General features: G+C 53.0%; 1 protein-coding gene across 1 annotated transcript in view; it reads right to left on the bottom strand.

Moving 5' to 3' along the window:
* The window catches only part of Ttc7a (tetratricopeptide repeat domain 7A), a 112659-nt gene that overhangs the window by 47289 nt on the left and 46994 nt on the right, over positions 1 to 18376 (bottom strand). Inside the window, exons 9-11 of the mRNA XM_076833278.2 lie at positions 8978 to 9115; positions 8332 to 8415; positions 3705 to 3809 (exon numbers count right to left, since the gene is read on the bottom strand). Coding sequence (XP_076689393.1) covers positions 3705 to 3809; positions 8332 to 8415; positions 8978 to 9115 — 327 coding nt within the window. The remainder of the gene's footprint in view (positions 1 to 3704; positions 3810 to 8331; positions 8416 to 8977; positions 9116 to 18376) is intronic.

Below are 18376 nucleotides of genomic sequence, written 5' to 3'. Positions count from 1 at the left end.
TAGGCGGGGACTTGAACCCCAGCGCTTTCTGCCACACCCACGGCCCCTCAGGGGAGGGGTGTCCCCCATGGGAGACACATCACATATCTTCCTGAGGTGAGCACACCCGTGTTTCCACTCCACAGCCTCCTCTGCTGTCTGTGTGACACATACCACTCATGCACACCCTGTCCTCTTTGCCTCCTACAAATGTTTCAACTTTTAAAATTACATGGATTTTAAATACTTGTGTTTGGAGGGATACTAAAAAATATCTACATCTCCCTTTCTCCTCCTTTTCTAAAAGTAGGGTCCCTGGCAAGATGCTGGCCATGCCCAGGCAGCGGCTATCATGCAGGCCTCTCTGGTTTTGTGCGGGGAAAGTCCTCACCCACCTCAGGAGCCTCAGGCTGAGGGGAGTGGGTGGGGTCCTCCCTGCAAACTCCTACCCTGTCACAAAGTCCCCTGTTAGCCAGCAATCAGCACAGGACCATGCAAGTCCCTCTGCTGGCCCCCACCTGGGGGCAGCCTTGCTCTCAGACCCAGACTTGGCCTGGGGCATCCCACACTGGCTCTGGACATGAGGACAGGATGCGGGGACAGCAGGTGCTCCGCCCTTTGGGCATGTGGCCACCCAGGCTGGTTCTGCCTAGCACAACTTGTTTTCCTAATGTCCCAGTTTCAGCCTCCTTTCCTACAACCCAGGCCAAATGGTCCACCCCCAGATTTCTGTCCCCTGCTCTTGAGGCTTGGCTGGAAGATGGCTGGGCCTGCTGGGGGCTGACGTGAGCCAGAAGACTGTGAAGGCAGGAGACGGAGGGGCGTCAGTCGCGTCTCAGGATGCGTGCTGTCTCATGCAACTAGGCCCCTGCCACCGTCAGACCATCCTCCATTGCGGCAGCCTCGGGAACAGAGAGCACAAGGCTGCCCATTTCCTGGCTTCCTCGGAGAACAGGCTGCCCTTGGCTACCCCACAGCCTGCTCCCTGCCCTGTGCCAACCAGGCAGCAAGAACTAGCCAAAGGGCAGGAGAAACCACTGAGCCAAGTGCAGAACACTTGGGCCCCTCCTGGCTAGATGGGCCATGCTTAGTCTGATAAAAATTAGAAGTAACGCCCACCATTCGTACAATTTTCTGCAGGGAGAGGGGTTCAGAGTGCAAAACATCGTGAGCAAAGAAGATCCCCATCTAATTGGGAAGACAAGAGCCATCCAAGGCAGAATTCCTTGTGAAGAGAGAGCTGTGCTCATGGGCAAAGAAGGTCCACCCACCAGCACCACCCACTGAACTGTGGGTGGTGTTTCAGAAGTGAGAGAGGCAGTCCTGCCCCAAGAAACACCAGATCGCAATGCAATGCAATCCATGTCCAAGGCAGGTGCAAGCAAGGTTTTGGGGGATACAGGAGTTGGCTTCCAGACTAGAGAGGCTGCCAGTGGCCCCTGGCCCACCAGGGTCTTGTGCTGGCTGGGCCTGATTTAAACCCAGCTTCCAACCCGCCCCAACGCTCAACATGCTCAGCCCAGGTTCAACAGCTCGCCCTTCTTTCTCCCTGATCCAATGACAAGTCTGCGTGTTTAAGCTTCCTTCTGGGCTTTTCTATTTATGTTGTCATTGATTACTTTGCTCCTAACTCATCTGATTTCAATTTGGACTGATTTGATCCTAATTTTATTACCATGTAATCTGAATGCACATAATTACTGTAATTATGCTGTAGAGGGAAACAGCTCCTCTGTGGTGGGAAGACCTAAATTTAGGGCTTCCTGGCAAGGGTGCCGTTGGCTGGGTGGACCACAGCTCCCTTGGAGCTGGCAGCCTTCGGGAGCACAGATGCCCTCCCCCGCCCCACCCTCAGAGACATGGGTATTCTGGGCTTCATTGCAGGGACGTTTGAGGCCCCCTCTCAGAAGCCCTGGAAAAAACAGGGGTCTGAACTGGCGGTCAGGAGCCCACTCGCTCTGCACCCTTCAGCTCCTGCTAAATCTCTGCCACCCATATCCAAGTGCTTGCTCATCAGGGCACCCTAACTCTAGGGAACAAGATGTCAACAGCCTTCCCCAAAAGATCTGGGGAGCATGAAGGTTCCCTGATAATCACAGGGCCAGGGGAAGCAAATTGTGGTGGAAGGCCTTGCTGCTGGCCGGGATCCTCCCTACCCTCCAAGTCCTACTCAAGGCCGCCTCCTCCATGAAGCCTCCCTAGCCCATCCAGCCCTCGCCAGACTTTATATCATTTATGTCAACGCCCAAGGAAGAGACTGTTATTGTTTCCATTTTATGGATGAGAAAATGGAGGCACAGCAAGGTTATGTGCCTTCCTCAAGAGCACCCAATGGGTGGGCAGCAAAAACTCTTGACCACCTCACCATTCTGTGCCTTCTAAAAGCCTAAAACCCATTACAGGGTGGTTCTGATGTCATTCTCCCCACAGTGCGGCCCAGCACCAGCATTTCAGACACAAGAGTCTGAGCACCGGAAAGTCAAAGGGCAAGGGCTGCCTTGTCCCCTCACCCCTGTCCACCCTCCTTGCAGTAGAGAGAAAGCAGAGCTCATGGGGATGGTGAGGTGGGGACCCAAGGGAGGGCCAGGGCCAGTTTCCTGTACTGGAACAGTGTTAGGATGTGGAATTCACAGGGAGCTTATCACCTCCTTTTGCAAGGCCAGTGATTTGACTGCTGGATGCTCAAGGAGGGGAGAGTGGCAGGAGGAGGCAGTTGTCCAGGGTGCTAATTATTGGCACCTGCGGGAGGCCCATGGCGGCTGGCCCCGGCTGTCTCTGAACAAACTGGATCCATGACGGTGAGGGGGTGGGTTGGGGGTGTCAGGACTACCAGAAGTCAGGGATGGCCGTGCCCAGGCAGAGCACCCATTTTGGCAGACCCTGGGCCCGGAGAACAGATGAAGGAACTGGGGACACTTATTCTGAAAGGGAGGAGAGGTGGGACTGGAGCCAGCATGTGGGAGGAATGAGACACTTGCTCTGTCACTCAGAGGGTAGAAACAGGACCACCCCTGACATCAGGAGGCTAAATGGGACTTAAGAATGCCAAGAGCGTCTGGAAGTGAGCTCCCAGAGAGCAGACATCCTCGCAGAGGCACCCCACCCTGGGCCAGCGGCCCTGGCCCTAGAGATAAGCAGCCCTGGATTGGGGCTCCGGACTCCTGGCCCTGTACTCTCCCACTGCTCCAAGCTGCTAATGCCCTGGTTTCCAGGAGACTGTGGTAAAGGCCACCAGCTGGGGAGAGGGCACCCCTTGAGCTGCAGCCTCCTGGCAGCTGAGCTGCTTCAGCAGAGGGCAGAGAGCAGGCAGCAGAGCCCAGGCTGGGCCCAAGGGCTGGAGTCGAGGAAGGAGAGCAGCTGCAGAGGAGCTGCCCTCCCCTCTGCCAAGGGCTAGGGCTAACTCTGACCCTCAGCATCACATACGCCCTTTCATGCTAGATATGAGGTCATGCAAGGCTTCTAAACTGACAAGTGGATCCAGGCAACTCCAGGATCTCACCTAGCACCCCCACTGCTGGGCAGGTTGGGGGCCACCTCTTCTTTCCCTCCACTGGACTCTTGACCACATTTCATGGCTCAACCGCAAACGGAACCCCATCCTGAGGAGGGGACTGCTGTCGAAGCCTGAAGCTCATGGGTCCTCACGCGTCTTCCTCCAGCTCCACACCCTCCCTTCCATGCCAAGGGACCTGGGCCCTGCCTGCCCAAGACCCAAGCTCACTTACCCAGTGTAGGGGCCCGATGCAGACCTTGGCAGCCATCAGGGGCACAGTGGGGTCCGAGGGCCGCAGCTTCATACACTCCCGTAGCAGGGACACGGCGTAGGCTGACTGCAGGAGCAAGAGCAGGGGACATCATCACTGGCCACATGGGTCTCCACAGATAGGGTGTCTCCCACCCCAGACAACCAGTACCTGCTCCTTTCCTCCCAAGAGCCAGGCAGAGGGTCCAGAGGGGGGACCTGGTGGTGCTGCTGCCAGGCAAGTCCCTCCCTGGGCCTTAGTTTCCTCATCTGAAAAATGGAGGTGAGGATGACCTTGCCCTTGGGGGACAAGACAAGAGCTAACACGACAACAGATGGAAACACAGCAAAAGGAATTCAAATCTGAACCCCAGAAATTTCAGAGGTAGAAAAGGGCTCCCTAAACGATCAGTTGGAGGCAGAGTGGGTGGCAGGATTAGGGAGACACAGAGGCTGGTAGGAAGAAGGGGAGAAGCCAAGCCAACAGGGCTGGAGACAACTTTCAGGCAGGAATCTGGGATTCCCCAGGGATCCAGGGATGCAGCCTGGACCTGCTGACGGTGGCTACATGTGGAGGGAGGGCCAGGAGGGGAGAGCAGGATGTTACCCATAGAAACAGCAGCTAATACTTCTCCAGATCTTACTCTGGGCCAGGCATTGTTCTGAGTCAGGGCTCAGAAGTCACAGCCCACAGGCCAACTCTGGCCCTCTGCCTATTTTTGTAAATAAAGTTGAATTGGAACTCGGTCATGCCTGCACATTATGTACTGTGTGTGTGGCTATTTGCATGATACAATGGCAGAATGAGATACTTGTGAGAGATTGGCCTGTAAAGTCAAAAATGGCCCTACCTGACCCTTTACAGAAAAAGTTTGCTGACACCCTTTTTTATGTGCTTTATATATATGAAGCCATTTAATTTTCACAATAGTTCTATGAGGCAAGAACTATGACCAATTGTCAAAAGTGAAATGCTGAGACGGTAAAGAGCTTGATTCAAGCCACACAGCCTGTGACTGAGCTGGGGTTTACACACAGTCTGGCTCCAAATTCTTTTTTTTTTTTTTTTTGGTGGTGGTGGGGGCACTGGGGATTGAACTCAGGGGCACCCAACCACTGAGCCACATCCCCAGCCCTATTTTGTATTTTGTTTAGAGACAGGGTCTCACCAAGTTGCCCAGCACCTTGCCATTGCTGAGGCTGGCTTTGAACTTGCAATCCTCCTGCCTCAGCCTCCTGAGCCGCTGGGATTACAGGTGTGCACTACCGCACCTGGCAAGAAGATTGGCTCTAAATTCTCTTAACCATTACCTCATGCAGGTTCTATGGTGATGACCTCAGACGACTCAGATGGCCACTACAGGCCAGAGAGGAAGCCTGCTTCCCTAATATACAATAACTCTCTCTCTCTCTCTCTCTCCCCTTCAGAGCTGGAACTTTCTGAGTCCAACACTTCTCCAAGGAGCTCAGCAGTTACCTTCCTGGTGTGTACACCCCTGTACATATGTGACCTCAGGTAGGTGGTGCCTGTGTGGGTGACAAGGACAATTCCCATATGCTGGGGCCAAGTACGACTGTGGCCAAGCTATCCACTGTTACTTAGCTTCTCTCCATTCCAAGCAACTCTGGGGATGCCACTGAAGAAAGTGTTCTGGGAGACTGACCTGCTCAGAGCACAGTGTGGCCGACTAGCAGATGCCCGGCTGGGACCAAACTGGCCTTGCTCACCCCAGACCCCCCACCTCCCACCACTTAACAAAGGAAGAGCTTTTCTCTGCTCAGCTGTCACAGATTTCCCTGGGCTCTGGCTTAAGTGCTACAGCTTGGATATGGCTGGAGTGTGTCCCCAAAGGGCTTATGTGCTGGAGGGATTGGGTCCTTCAGGTGGCGGCACTGAGATGGTGGGACCTTTAAGAGGTGGGGCTGAGTAGGAGTGGCTAGGGCCTTGGGGCCACGCCCTCAGAAGGATGGAGGTAGTTTTCTAGAACCCTAGTTAGTTCTTAGGAGAAGGTAGTTATAAAAAGAGCAAGGCTGGTCCCTCCCCTCTGTCAAGCTTCCTGTCTTGCCATTGATTTTTCCCACATACACACATTCCTGCCATGATGATAATCTACTATAAGGTCCTTACCAGAGCTGAAGCTATGCTGGCTTCATGTCCTTGAGCTCCAAAATGAAGAGCTAAAAAAACCTCTTTTGTTTTCATTTTTACCAGCCTCAGGTATTTCATTACAGTAACAGAAAACAGATTCATATACTCAGACTTTTAGGGTCAATTGCAGGGCCTTTGTTGAGGGCCTACCTTGGGTCCAGTGCTAGGCTAGGGGTTGTGGAGTCACTGTGAGAAGGGATACAAATGGCTCTTGCCTCTAATGAGCTCACAAAAAGGCAGAGGGAGGGCAAGAAGAAAAATGCTACCCTCCACTACTGGTCTCTCAGAGACAGAGTGTAGGAGGCCAAGCTCAAGAAGGTACTGACAAATGACTGGCTCCAGCAGACTGGGAACCAGTGTGGGCTGCAGCAAGGGAGGCGGTGGGAGGGGCTTGAAGGAGCTGCCAGGCCCCACCTCCTCTGCAAGACCCTCTCCTAGGAATGCCACTCCAAGCCCCTCACCAAGGTCCCTTCTGCCTCCAGCCTCACCCCATATGCCAGGCCAGCCTCAGGCTGCTGCTCAGCCTCCTCTGGGTGGCTGACCTTTGGGTCTTTGAAATGGAGGACTCTCTAACACTGACCCTCCACATTCCACCCCACCCCTTCCCACCCCACCCCCATGCAGACCAGAAAACGCTGCTATTTAAGGAGCCATCGAGGACTCGGCTGCAGCCGGCTCTTGGCTCTTTTTCTTTCTTTCTTTTTTTTGTCATGCTGGTTACCTAGCAACGCAGCCAATGCAATTGCCGCATGGAGACCAAGAGAAGGAACGACCTAAATCATGCCACGCAACTCATCTGTTATTCCTGCGAGTTCAAATGCCAGGTGTATTTATATCTGCCCAGTCTCACCTTCTGGAAGGTACAGAACCCGGATTCCCACCTGGGGCCCTTGGCAAAGGCAAGTTCGGGTCACTCCTCTGAAAGCTGCCTGGGACAGTTGGGCTGACTGATTTGGTATCTAGGATTCCCAAGGGGGTAGAGAATGCCTTCCAGAACAATCTCCTGCTGCACTGAGTGATGGGTGGGGACAGCTTCGTGTCTCTAGCCAGTGGAGTCTCCCTCATGAGGAATTAACTGGTCACCCCAAGTCCCCACCTGTAAGCTCATTCCTTCCTGTGCCCACCTGCTGGTTCATGAAGGGGCCCGGCTGGGAAAACGGCTCTGGGTGCTGGGAGGGTGCCAGGCTGTGTCTGCACCTCCCTGTGCCCAGCTTCTTCTCCAGAGGAAGGTAGGAAGCCCCTTACCTCCAAGGCCATCATGAAACTTTCCCTGAGCCTGGGGGACCTCCAGACCACCCCCCAGGCACAGGGCTCATCTTTCCAGTCCCCCTACCTCGACTCATGTGGCTGTGACTTGTCTGTGCTCTGAATACTTCCTGCTAAGCCACAGCCAAGAGATCACGTGACTTCAAGACGCTCTGGCCCCTGTGGGGAGGGCGAGGAGGATGACATCCAGCACTGACCTGGGCTGTGCCTCCAGCCTCACCCCGTGCGCCAGGCCATGGCGCCTGGTCTCCTCCCTCCCTGCCAGGTCCTGGCGGCCTCTCTCCTGAGGCCCAGCGATGCCTGGCACCCCCCCCATTGGTGGAGGCGGTGCTGGCACACTGGTAGGGCCCTCCTCGGAGACAGCCACGGGGCTAGAAATGGAACACGGCACAGATGGGCCGGGGGGCGAGGGATTCCCTCAGCCCCATGAAAGGGCTCTGGGTATTTAGAGCTCCTGGAACCATCTGCGACTCATGCCACCTTACTTCCTGCATTTGTAGCATCCTCAGCCCCAACACCCTCAGCACCCATCTCCGGAAAGGTTTTCCTTTCATGTCACTGCTTAAAATAGAAGCTTATATAAGTGTAATTCTGATCGGAGGAAAAATGAGGAGTGCTGGCACGGGGGCTGGGTGCACGGGGGCAGAGTGTCCGCCCCAGTGCCCCTTGCTCCGGGCAGCCTCTCCCCGCCCACCAGCTCTCCTGGCCACAAGGACCACACACTTCTCCCTCGGGGCTCCCTATGGGGCCCTGCTCCACTCACCCTCCCATCTTTTCTCCTAGGCAAGTTCCCAACTTGCAGGCAGGCCCTTTCCTGATGCCTCGCCCAGTGGGCTGGAACGGTTCCCCTCACCTGGAGCCACACCCCACGCCCATCCCACACAGTCATGCCCAAGTCACCAGCACAAGTGCCGTGATGCCCCCACACACCACACTCAGAAAAGCACCCGACTCACACCTGCATGCAGAGCAGGCACACTGTAACTTGCAGGTGGATGTGAGAGTCACTCAGGGCCCTTATCTGTCCTCCCCACCCACACTCCTGGAGATTCAGACAGTTGCTGGAGAACAGTTCCCAACCACCCACCTTCTCCCTGTGCACCTGGCTCCAGAGAAGCTCCCCAGCTCTCCACCTCTGGCAGGGACCAGAGGAATGCAGAGCTCCTGTGCAGCGCCCAGCATCCCTGGGCCTTACCTTCCCACAAGCCACCATGGAGAGGGCCACTTGGTACCAAAGGTGAAATTCTCCAAACGCAAACTTCATGGCTCGTTCCAGGCACTGGGGAGGGGGAGATGGTCAGCATTTCTCCATCACTGTCCTCTCCCCTTTCCACCCACTTCCAGGGTAACCACTACCCAAGGTCACTGCCTTTGGGAGGCCGCAGGAGGCCTGTACTTGGTTCCTGTAGGAAAGCCAGGGGAAACTGGCATGCTATGTGACCCTACACAAGTATCTCAACCTCTCTGGTCCTTGGTTCCCATTTCCATAACCTGTGAATGATTTCACAGGGCCATGATGAAGAGCAAATAAAATAAAGTTTGCAAAAAATGCTTTCCAAATGTATACATTCAATAAAAATAACAGCTGTTTTTATTATGTATGACAGTATTCATATCTTTTTACATGCAGGAACTCATTTATTCTTCCCAACAACCCCCATTTCACAGATGAGGAAGCTGGGGTTGATAGGATTTGCCAAGGTCACAGGGCTAAAAAAGGCACAGCAGCCTGGCAGGAGAGTGACAAGTGGGGGTGGGGTGGGGATAAACGGTGGCATCATCAGATTTCCTGATGTACTGTCTGACTCCAGGAGTGCAGTGGGCTGCGTGGACAGCCGTACCTCAGAGAGCATGTCGTACTGCCCCCTCCTGCCCAGCGTGATGCTCAGGAGGTCATAGATGGCCGCAGCATTCTGTAGGCTCACCATCCGGTCTTCTGCCTGTTCAGGGGCCCGGCTCAGCACCACATCCCGAGTTGCCTGTGGATGGAATGTGGTTTGGGAATGAGTGAGGACAGAAGATAAGCAGGTGCTTGTCCCCACAGGGTCCCCACCTTGCAGGCCCAAGCACTATCACCTTTTGTCACCACCCCAGGCCAAGCAAATAGCCATACTCCCAGAAGCAACCTTGTCCTACTCCCATGAAGGGGTCCAAAGATAGAGAAATGCCACCTTAGTCCCAGGTGGGACTGGGATGCAATCTGCAGTTCTGCAAAAATCCAAACCTATAGCCGGGTGCGATGGCACATGCCTGTAATCCCGCAGCTCAGGAGGCTGAGGTAGGGGGATCGCAAGTTCAAAGCCAGCCTCAGTAAATTAGCAAGAAAAAGCAATGTGGCAAGACCCCATCTCTGAATAAAAAGTAAAATGGGTTGGGGATATATCAGTGGTTAAGCGCCCCTGGGTTTAATCCCCAGTATATTAAAAAAAAAAAAAAAGTGCCACAACCATACAGCTGTCATCTCAATGCACCCATTGTTACACTTAGCCACTATCCTTTGTACGAGTTTACTTCTTCTCAATTCAGGATCCAGTCCTGGACCATGCCCAGGTGCCATGCCCATTAGCCTTCTTTCATCTGGAAGAGTCCCTCAGCCTCTCTTTCATGACACTGGCGTTGATGAGTATGGAGCCGTTTCTAGAATTTGCAATTCTCCCCAACCATAGCATGAGCTTCAGATAATATGGGGACCACCCAGTTTGGGTGTGGGGGCTCTGCTGCTCCCCCTCCTGGGAGGAGAGCTAGGGGCTGTGGCCTCTCAATATCATCTTCTCCCCTCTCCAACCCTACCTCTTCCTATCTCTCCTGTGTCTAGTCCAGAGGACCCCTGGCTCCTCTCTTCCCACCCCAGAGTGAGCTTCCCCACACCAAGGGCTCTGCTGCTGGCCTCCAGCCTGCAGATTTCAGCGGCTCCTGGTATTGCCAGATGGCTGCCCAGGAGGGGAGGAGGGAAAGTGTGTTTTGAATCCATGGTTCAGTGAATTCAGAAGGCATTCCTTGTCACCAGGCCTGAAACCCCACCAAGGAGGGGGGATTCTTCCTCTGTGGTCTCGGGCATGTGGTCCCACATCCTGCCCACCTCCATACTCAGGGGCAGAAAAGAGGGTGGAAAGGGAGCAACTGAACAGCCACAGTCATTGGGGGCTCTGAGCAGCAACAGGGCAGAGACTAGGCTGAGGACATTCTGGGGTCTGAAATGACGTCCACCCCACGTGTCCCCCACCACAGACACAAGCATGCAAAGCTGAGCTCTGGCCAGAAGCTCCTGCAGGCTGCTCCCAGCCTCCTTCGCTGGCCCTCTCCTCTATGCCAAAGGGATCTCTGTCCTGTCCAGCATCTCCCTCCCTTTGTCTGCCCCCCTCAAGAATAAGGATTCACCTTCCTGACAGAACAGGAAGGAGCTCCAGGCCCCGAAACCTCCGGGACCTCCCTCATCAGATCCACAGGACCCTCCCACCCCCAGGTGGTCCTGCCTCTCACTCCTTCAGATCCAGGGCTGAGGCTCCCAGGAGCAAGTGGCTGGGGACAGAGAAACCCCGTGGCCTGCTGGTTCCGGCCATGACTGGCATGCTGGGCTGAAGGGTGCTCTCCTGGAGCCCCCCCCCACCCCCAAACCAACATAAGTCCCAGCCCCAAGGAGGCAGCTCATTCACGGGGGCATTTCAAGCAGGGGGACAGAAAAGTGCCTAGGGGTGCTGACAGCTGCCAGGCAAGCCAAATTCAGTGAGAGTTGCCCATTTCCCCAGGGACATGGGGCCCAGGAGAGAATGCCTAGGAGAGTATGGAATGCCAGGAATTCCCCAGAAAGGCTGGTCACTGGAGCCAGACTGGTTAATAAGAACTGATCAGGGCTCCAAAGCATTCAGGGAGATAGGGTGGGGAAGGAAAGGGCCAAGAAACCCCCTCCCTCCCAGTGACACCACAAAGCAGCCACCAACAAGGATTCTGGGGAGAGGTTTTCCAGGAGCTAAGAAACACAGCCCTCCTCTCACCCCCAGCAATGGACCTCCCGCTCCTCCTCCAGCAGCTCCTCTCACAGCTGGAGCGGAGCCCAGGGAGGGGGCCTCTACCAGGGGGGAGGCAATGAGAAGATGGGGAACAGAGACGGTGCCCTAGGGAGACCCAGGGAGGGGGCTACCGCGTGCACATGCCGAGTACAACCTGACCAGAATTTTGGTAGGATGGAGAAGTCAGGATGGAAGGGGAGAGGCTGGATGGCTTATTGCTTTTCTTTCTTTTTTAATATAGGGGATGGAACCCAGGGGCGTTCAACCACCGCTCAACCACTGAGCCACATCCCCTTTTGTACTTTTTATTTAGAGATAGGGTCTCATTAAGTTACCGAGAGCCTCGCTAAGTTGCTGAGGCTGGCTTGGAACTTGTGTTCCTCCTGCCTCACCCTCCAGAGCTGCTGGGATTACAGGGGTGTGCCACTGTGCCTGGCTTTGCTTTTCTTGTTTTGTTTTGTTTTTTCGTTTTACCCCCAGCACTAGGCCCAACCTGGGGCCTAGTACGTGCCGGGTAAGTACTCTACCACTGAGCTACATCCCCAGCCCCACCCGCTATTTTTCATTTTCTTTTGAGATGGGGTCTTACTAAGTTGCTGAAGCTGGTCTTAAACTTGTGACCCTCCTGCCTCAGTGTCTTGAGGAGCTGGGATTACAGGCGCCACCACTGTGTCTGATTAGGGGTGGCTTTTTGTGGGGGTGGGGGTGTAAAGCCTGTCTGGGAACATCCAGGGCCTATGCATCCGCCTCTGCAGATCTGTCATGTCCAGGGGACTGTGAGCAGCCAGCTGCCACTACTGCCCTTCCGTGACTGCTCACCCAGCAGCTCCTCTTCAGCCACAGGAAGCTCCTTGAAGCTCCCTGTCATCACTAAGGCCCTAATTTAGTCACGCTGCAGTTCCCTGTCAACTGGAACGCCTTCTGGTTCCTCACAACACCATCAAGGTGGCTCCTTCCTGCAGTCAATGCATCTCACCGTGGAAGCCAGAACTCCCACCCTCACCAGCACAGGGGTGAGCCCAGTGTACCCCTGACTGGTTCATCAGTTCTTGTGACATGGCTGTGTCATCTCGAGACTGAGCCCCTAGCACAGCCTCCGACACAGAACCTCACTAATACACCTTCATAGAGTGAGCAACTCCCCAGCAAGGAAGATTCAAACCCCACCCATTCTAGACCTTGGCCTAGAGGAGAACAGGCCGCTGAGGGCGTGCTGCTGGAGGGAGGGGTGGATTTGCAGAACTGGGCATTAATTAGGTCAGACTAATAGGAACAGAAAAGAGGAGTACAGCAGAGCAAATCCTCCTCCTGGTTTCTGGGGCCAGTAGGGAAGGCAGGCTCTTGGGAGTCCTCAGATCTTACGCAAACCAGCACCTGTGCCAAGAGGGAAGCGTGCTTCCCCAGGGGACAGCCAGAAGCAGAGGTTTGCCAGGAGGTTACTATGGCTTTGGGGCAGGGCTGCCTTGAAACACTGTGGTTGCCAGGCAGCGCCTGTGTATGTAACCATGGTAACAGGGTGGGGTGGGGGAAATCGGCAGAAAGGAGGAAGTTGTGGGGGCTGGTGGGTGAAGCCACCAAGGAGTAGGAATTCATGTGCAGCTCAGCAGCCCGGAGCAAGACTCAGCTGCCAGGGCCTCAGAGTCCCCAGTTGTCCCACTTCCTCCTCCCTCAGCTCACTGCCCTTAAGCCACACAGACCCCAGGCTTCAGCAACAGCCTGTACAGAATGCGTCCCCGCCTCCTCCTGCGGTTCTTCCCTTCCACCATTTATTCACAAGGCCTCAGATTCCGGCTTGCACTGGGAGATCCTCCAGATCAAACGCAGTCACGCGTGAGTGCGCCTGGCACCCTTAAAGTAATACAAGGCCACTCAACTGCCTTCCCACCACCTTCCTCCATACCACTCTCAGAGTCTCTCCCTGCCTCCTCCCCTACCTGGCGCTGACTGCCACGACCCCGGGGCCCAGACCCAGGCTCCCTGTCTCTGGAAATGCTCTAGTTTAATCTGTGCAGTGAACCCCAGGCAGGGCTTCCACGGTTGTCCCTGCTCCTAACCTTTGTCCCTTTGACAGGTCTCCCAGGGAAGAACTCTCTTCTACAGCTTCTAGTGGCCCAGGAGGGAAAGCCAATGCTCCTCCCCACAAACCCCTTGATCCAATAGCTTACACTGCCACCTGGATGCACATCTGCTCTTTGGACAAGTATCCATGGGACATTTCCCCAGGCCGGCCCACCTGAAATCTAAGGCATATGCCACTCAAGTTCAAACAGCGGTCCCTAGGCTTGTGTTAGGTGTTACTCTATTAGAAGCTGAATTCTCATGCCCATCATCGTATCTGGCCTCACAGTAATTCCATGAAAGGGTTAGCAATAAAGCCACAGGTCCCTTATTCCCAGATGAGGACGCTGAGTTCCAATCTCTGATGGCCAGTCCAAGGCCTGCTACTTACCTAAGCCCTAGCTGCCCCTTGCTCTTCCATCTGTTCCTTCTGACCTGGCAAGGTGTAAGCTCAGTTCCTAGCCTCTGCTGGCTGCAGGGCTCAGATGACACTGACCTTCACCTCTGCCCAGCCCTGTTTCTCCTCTCTAATTCTAGACTGAGACAGGGCTCCAGTCTAAGAGAAGGACACCAGAAAACCTTCTAAATGTCATCTTATCATTCTCAAAACAACCAATGCACACAGATAGGTAGTGGTGACCCAGATTAGAACCCAGACATTCCCTGCCACCAGGTGTCTCTGGGGCAGTGTCCAATAGCTTCCCTCATGTCACCAGGTTGGCTCTGCTTAAGAAAGAACAAAAGCAAGGCTGAGAAGGTAGCTCCGTGTAGCATGCTTGCCTGGCCTGTGCAAGGCCCCAGATTCTTCACCAGTATTCGGGGGGCGTGGGGAGAAAGAATGAAAGCAAAACACAGGCGGGCAAGGTGCCAGTCAGGCCTCAGGCGCTGCTTCTCTGCAAAGATGCTCCTGGGGCAGTGTGTGGAAGGCCCTGCTCAACCCTGTTCTCAGAGACAGCTCTCCACAGACAAGGAGCGAGCCTCAGGACCTCCTGCTGACATGCCCAACAATCACCCTAGATAGAAGCCTCCCAGCAGCATCCGTGCCCAGTGCCTCCCCCTCCTTGGAGGTTGCTGTCATGTTCCGCTCCTGCTGTTGTCCCCCACCAGCAGACATAATAACCACCGGCTTTCACAGGGCCAAGAAATAACATGCTCTGTGACGTGTTCCATCTACCCAGCGACCTGGGCCAGGCCCATGCCAACCCCCATGTGCCTGCCGCAGTGGGCTCCCATGGCAGAAATCATAGCTCTTCCTGGCAGCCAATGAGAGACTCTCCCACTGCTATGGAATCAAGGCTCTCCCACTGCTACCGAATCAGCCCCCCTTCACCATCGCAGCCTTCAGCAGAGCAAGGCCTGTGTTACAGCAGACCAGACGCCAACACTTGGAACAATCTGTCTCATCTTCTGAGTCCCAAATGGAACCAAGCCCAGGAAGTCCTTAAACACATACACACACACACACACACACACACACACACACACACATACACACACAGGCTAGGGGGATAGCTCAGTGGTAGTACACTTGGCTAGATGTGCAAGGTCCTGGGTTTGATCCCAAACACCACACACACACACACACACACACACACACAAAAGAAAATCCCCCAAATAAAGAAAATCCCACAAATTGAATGAAATCCTCAGTATTTCAATCATATCAGAACATACATGTTCTAAAAAAATAACTAAATTGGAATCAAGTACTTTTCAGGACAAATACACATATCAAACAATGTGTGTATGAACCAGGCATCTTTGTGTTCATTTTCTAACTTGATCCAACCAAACTCCTGATAGAGAGGCTGGTTAGCTCCCCTTTATCAATGAGAAAACTGAAATTCGGGGAGGTAAGGAACTTTCCCAGGCTGCATAGGATATGAATGGCAAATTCAAGATCAAACAGACAGATAGACACCCAGCAATGGGTATGGCATAAAGCCTGGCAGAGTCCCAGTCCCCAGGGCTGTATCCATCTACCCACCCTCACTCCATGCCACCAGGCCTCTGTGCCCTTTCTGTTTCGGAGAGAGCAAACAAGCAGTGACTTCTTCCCCAGCTGAATGAAAACAAGGGACCAAGGATTCAGTTTGCTTCTTTTTAAGCTCTTGAATCAGTATTTTGGAAAAGACAAAGGTTGCCCTATCTCCTGGTTCTCCAACTGTCCAAGAAAATCAGACTGGTTTGGGGCTGGGGTTGTGGCTCAGCAGTAGAGTACTTGCCTTGCATGTGTGAGACCCTGGGTTTGATCCTCAGCAGCACATAAAAATAAATAAACAAAATAAAGATATTGTGTCCATGTATAACTAAAAAAATATTAAAAGAAAATCAGACTGGTTTGATATATAGTTCTTGCAAAAACTGGGCATGGTGGTGCATGTCTATAATCCTAGTTACTCAGGAGGCTGAGGCAGAAGGATTGAAAGTTAGGGCCAGCCTGAGCAACTTAGCAAGACCCTGTCCAAATAAAGCAAAAATAAAAAGGGTTAGGGATGTAATTCAGTGGAACAGCACTTGCCTACCATGAGTGAGGCCCTGTGTTCAATCCCCAGTATTACAAAAATAAACAAAAAAACCACCATCATTTGCATTTGGGGTTTAGCTGATGGGGAAATTCTAGTCTGCACTAGATGGGAAGATCCTGGGGACAGGACCGAGAATGGATCATCATTGTTATCTATAGTGCTGAGCATGGTTCAGGTTGTTATAGCTGCTTAAAGATGGATAAATGGCGAATGGGTGGGTGGGTAGATGGATAGATGAATGGTGGGTGGGTATATGTATGTACATATGTGTGTACATATGTATGTATGTATAGATGAATGGGTAGAACGGTAGATGAGTGAATAGTGGGTAAATGAATTTTAAAATGTTCTTCTGGCCCCCAAATCACAAAACTAAGTCCAAAACACAAACCTTGAATCAGTTATAACTCATATCCCTGCACTTCTGTGAAAGCATTTACAGTTTCTTTCTTTCTTTTTTTTTTTTTTGGTACTAGTTATTGAACCCAGGAGCACTCAACCACTAAACCACATCCCCAGCCCCTTTAAAAGATATATTTTATTTAGGAATACGGTCTGGCTAAGTTGCTTAGGGCCTTGCTAAGTTGCTGAGGCTGGCTTTGAGCTTGTGCTCCCCTGCCTCAGTTTCACAAGCTGCTGGGATTACTGCCACTACATTTGTAGTTTCTATTTATTTTGTCTCTCAAGAGCTTCCTCATTCATTCTGATCACATATTTATGCGTAACAAAAACCATATCCAAGGCACCAGACCTATGTCCATATCCCACACAGTTACTCCTCTGAGTCCCAAACCACAAACTAGGGTGCTTGCCCAAGAAGCCTGCAAACACCCTCCCCTGAAGCAGCTGCTCTGGTCATCCTGGAAGTGGGGAAGTGATGACAATTATGGGCTGGCTCTGCGAGAACAGCTCCACTGCAGTGAAAGGAATTCTGCATCATTGGCAGAACCCAAGTAGCAGCCAAGGATGCCAACTGCTTTTCTAGAGGTTTCTCCCCAAGCCTGTCATCTGCAACCAAACCCAGCCAGCATCAAAGAGAGATGAGGAAAATCCCACAGGCACATGAGGCCAGACTGAAGGTGCACGGAGCACAGGTTGGGGGGTGGTCAGCGCAAAAGCCTGGGGAGGGGGCTGTTGGAGTGGAACCCACACCTAGCTCTCTGGATGATCAAGAATGAGACTGGAGGGAAGGATGATGTTAAACAAAGGCAGGAGGGAAGGCAAGTCTGGTCTCTGAGAAACAGCTCTGGGCCACAAACGCCAGATTTAGAACAGAAGAAAGGCTTCTGTAGAGGAGATACTAAAGCTAAGTCCATTGACAATGCTCTGCCCCCAAATTCCACATGCCTGACAGGCTGGGTGTGGGCCAGAGGAAACAAACCAGAAAACCCTGTGGCAGTGCCTCCTCCCATCACCCTGAAAACTGCTGCAGCCATTTCCCAGGACAGCACCAGCTGCGACCCCTGAGTCTCCTGGCCAGCTCGGCCAGACATGGTCCCTATTGCAATACTGGGAAAGAGCTGCTTGGAGGGAAGCAGCTATTCAGAAGCATTCACCTGGCTTCAAGTGTGGGCCATATTTTACCAAAAAGGCCGCTTTACATTTGGGAAATTTGGGGCAGCTTTAGATAAGGGGGCAAAATAACCTTAAAGGATCTGGTCCTGGGAGCCCTGATCAAGTCAACTACAGAAAGTGGGTCGTTGCGACAGAGCCTTGCCTTGGAGAGATGATAGCCATGGTTACACTGACAATGGCATGTCCCTGTTACAAAGCCCTCACTAAAGACTCGAAGCATTCAATCTTCAAAATTAAATTTTTTAAAGATGAAAAAACCAAGGATCAGAGCAGGTAGCAAGAGATAGAATCAAGATTGAAATCCAGGAGCTCACTCAGGACCTGCACTTTTATAAGGCATTTAGGGAGATGGATGTGGTTTGGATCATGACCACAAACTTACTAATATGTGACCTCGACCAAGAAATATACCTGCCCAGGCACTTAATTTTCTCATCTGTAAAATGGGAACATATTGGTATTAAACTGAATGTTTCCTGTGAAGGACACACTGCTCTCCTGTGAACATCAGACCCGGCACTTGGCAACTCCATCCCCACATCTGGCTAACCAGCTAGGCTCCCTCCCCTAAGCAGTACCTACCCACCTCACAAGCACACCTCCAGCACACCCTACAGGATTGCCTGGCCAGCTGACACTCCACATCAAATAACCCAAAAATGCCCCTACATGGGGACTTCTATACCCAAAGTGGACCAGTCTGGTAGAGGAAGGAGTGTCTTTGCCCCATGGTCCATCACCCCTCCTGCCACCTACCTGCCAGGAGAGCTGTGGATCCAGACACAACTCATCATCCAAGTTTCCTAAACAAGCCCTGGCATCGCCCCTCCCGGGTGTCCAAAGGAACATTAATTTCTGGTTGTTCAGGGACCCAGATCAAGGGGTCTTGGTTTCTTAACCTCCACCTCTCTTTTTTTTTGGTACCAGGGATTGAACCCAGGGATGCCCACTGAGCCACATCCCCAGCCCTTTTTATTTTTTATTTTGAGACAGGGTCTCACTAAATTGCTTAGGGCCTGGCTAAGTTGCTGAGGCTGGTTTTGAACTCGTGAGCCTCCTATCTCAGCCTCCA

The sequence above is a fragment of the Callospermophilus lateralis genome, chromosome 14 (genome assembly GCF_048772815.1).
Source record: "Callospermophilus lateralis isolate mCalLat2 chromosome 14, mCalLat2.hap1, whole genome shotgun sequence".
Classification (NCBI taxonomy): Eukaryota; Metazoa; Chordata; class Mammalia; order Rodentia; family Sciuridae; genus Callospermophilus; species Callospermophilus lateralis.
This window is presented reverse-complemented; position numbering and strand designations above follow the sequence as displayed.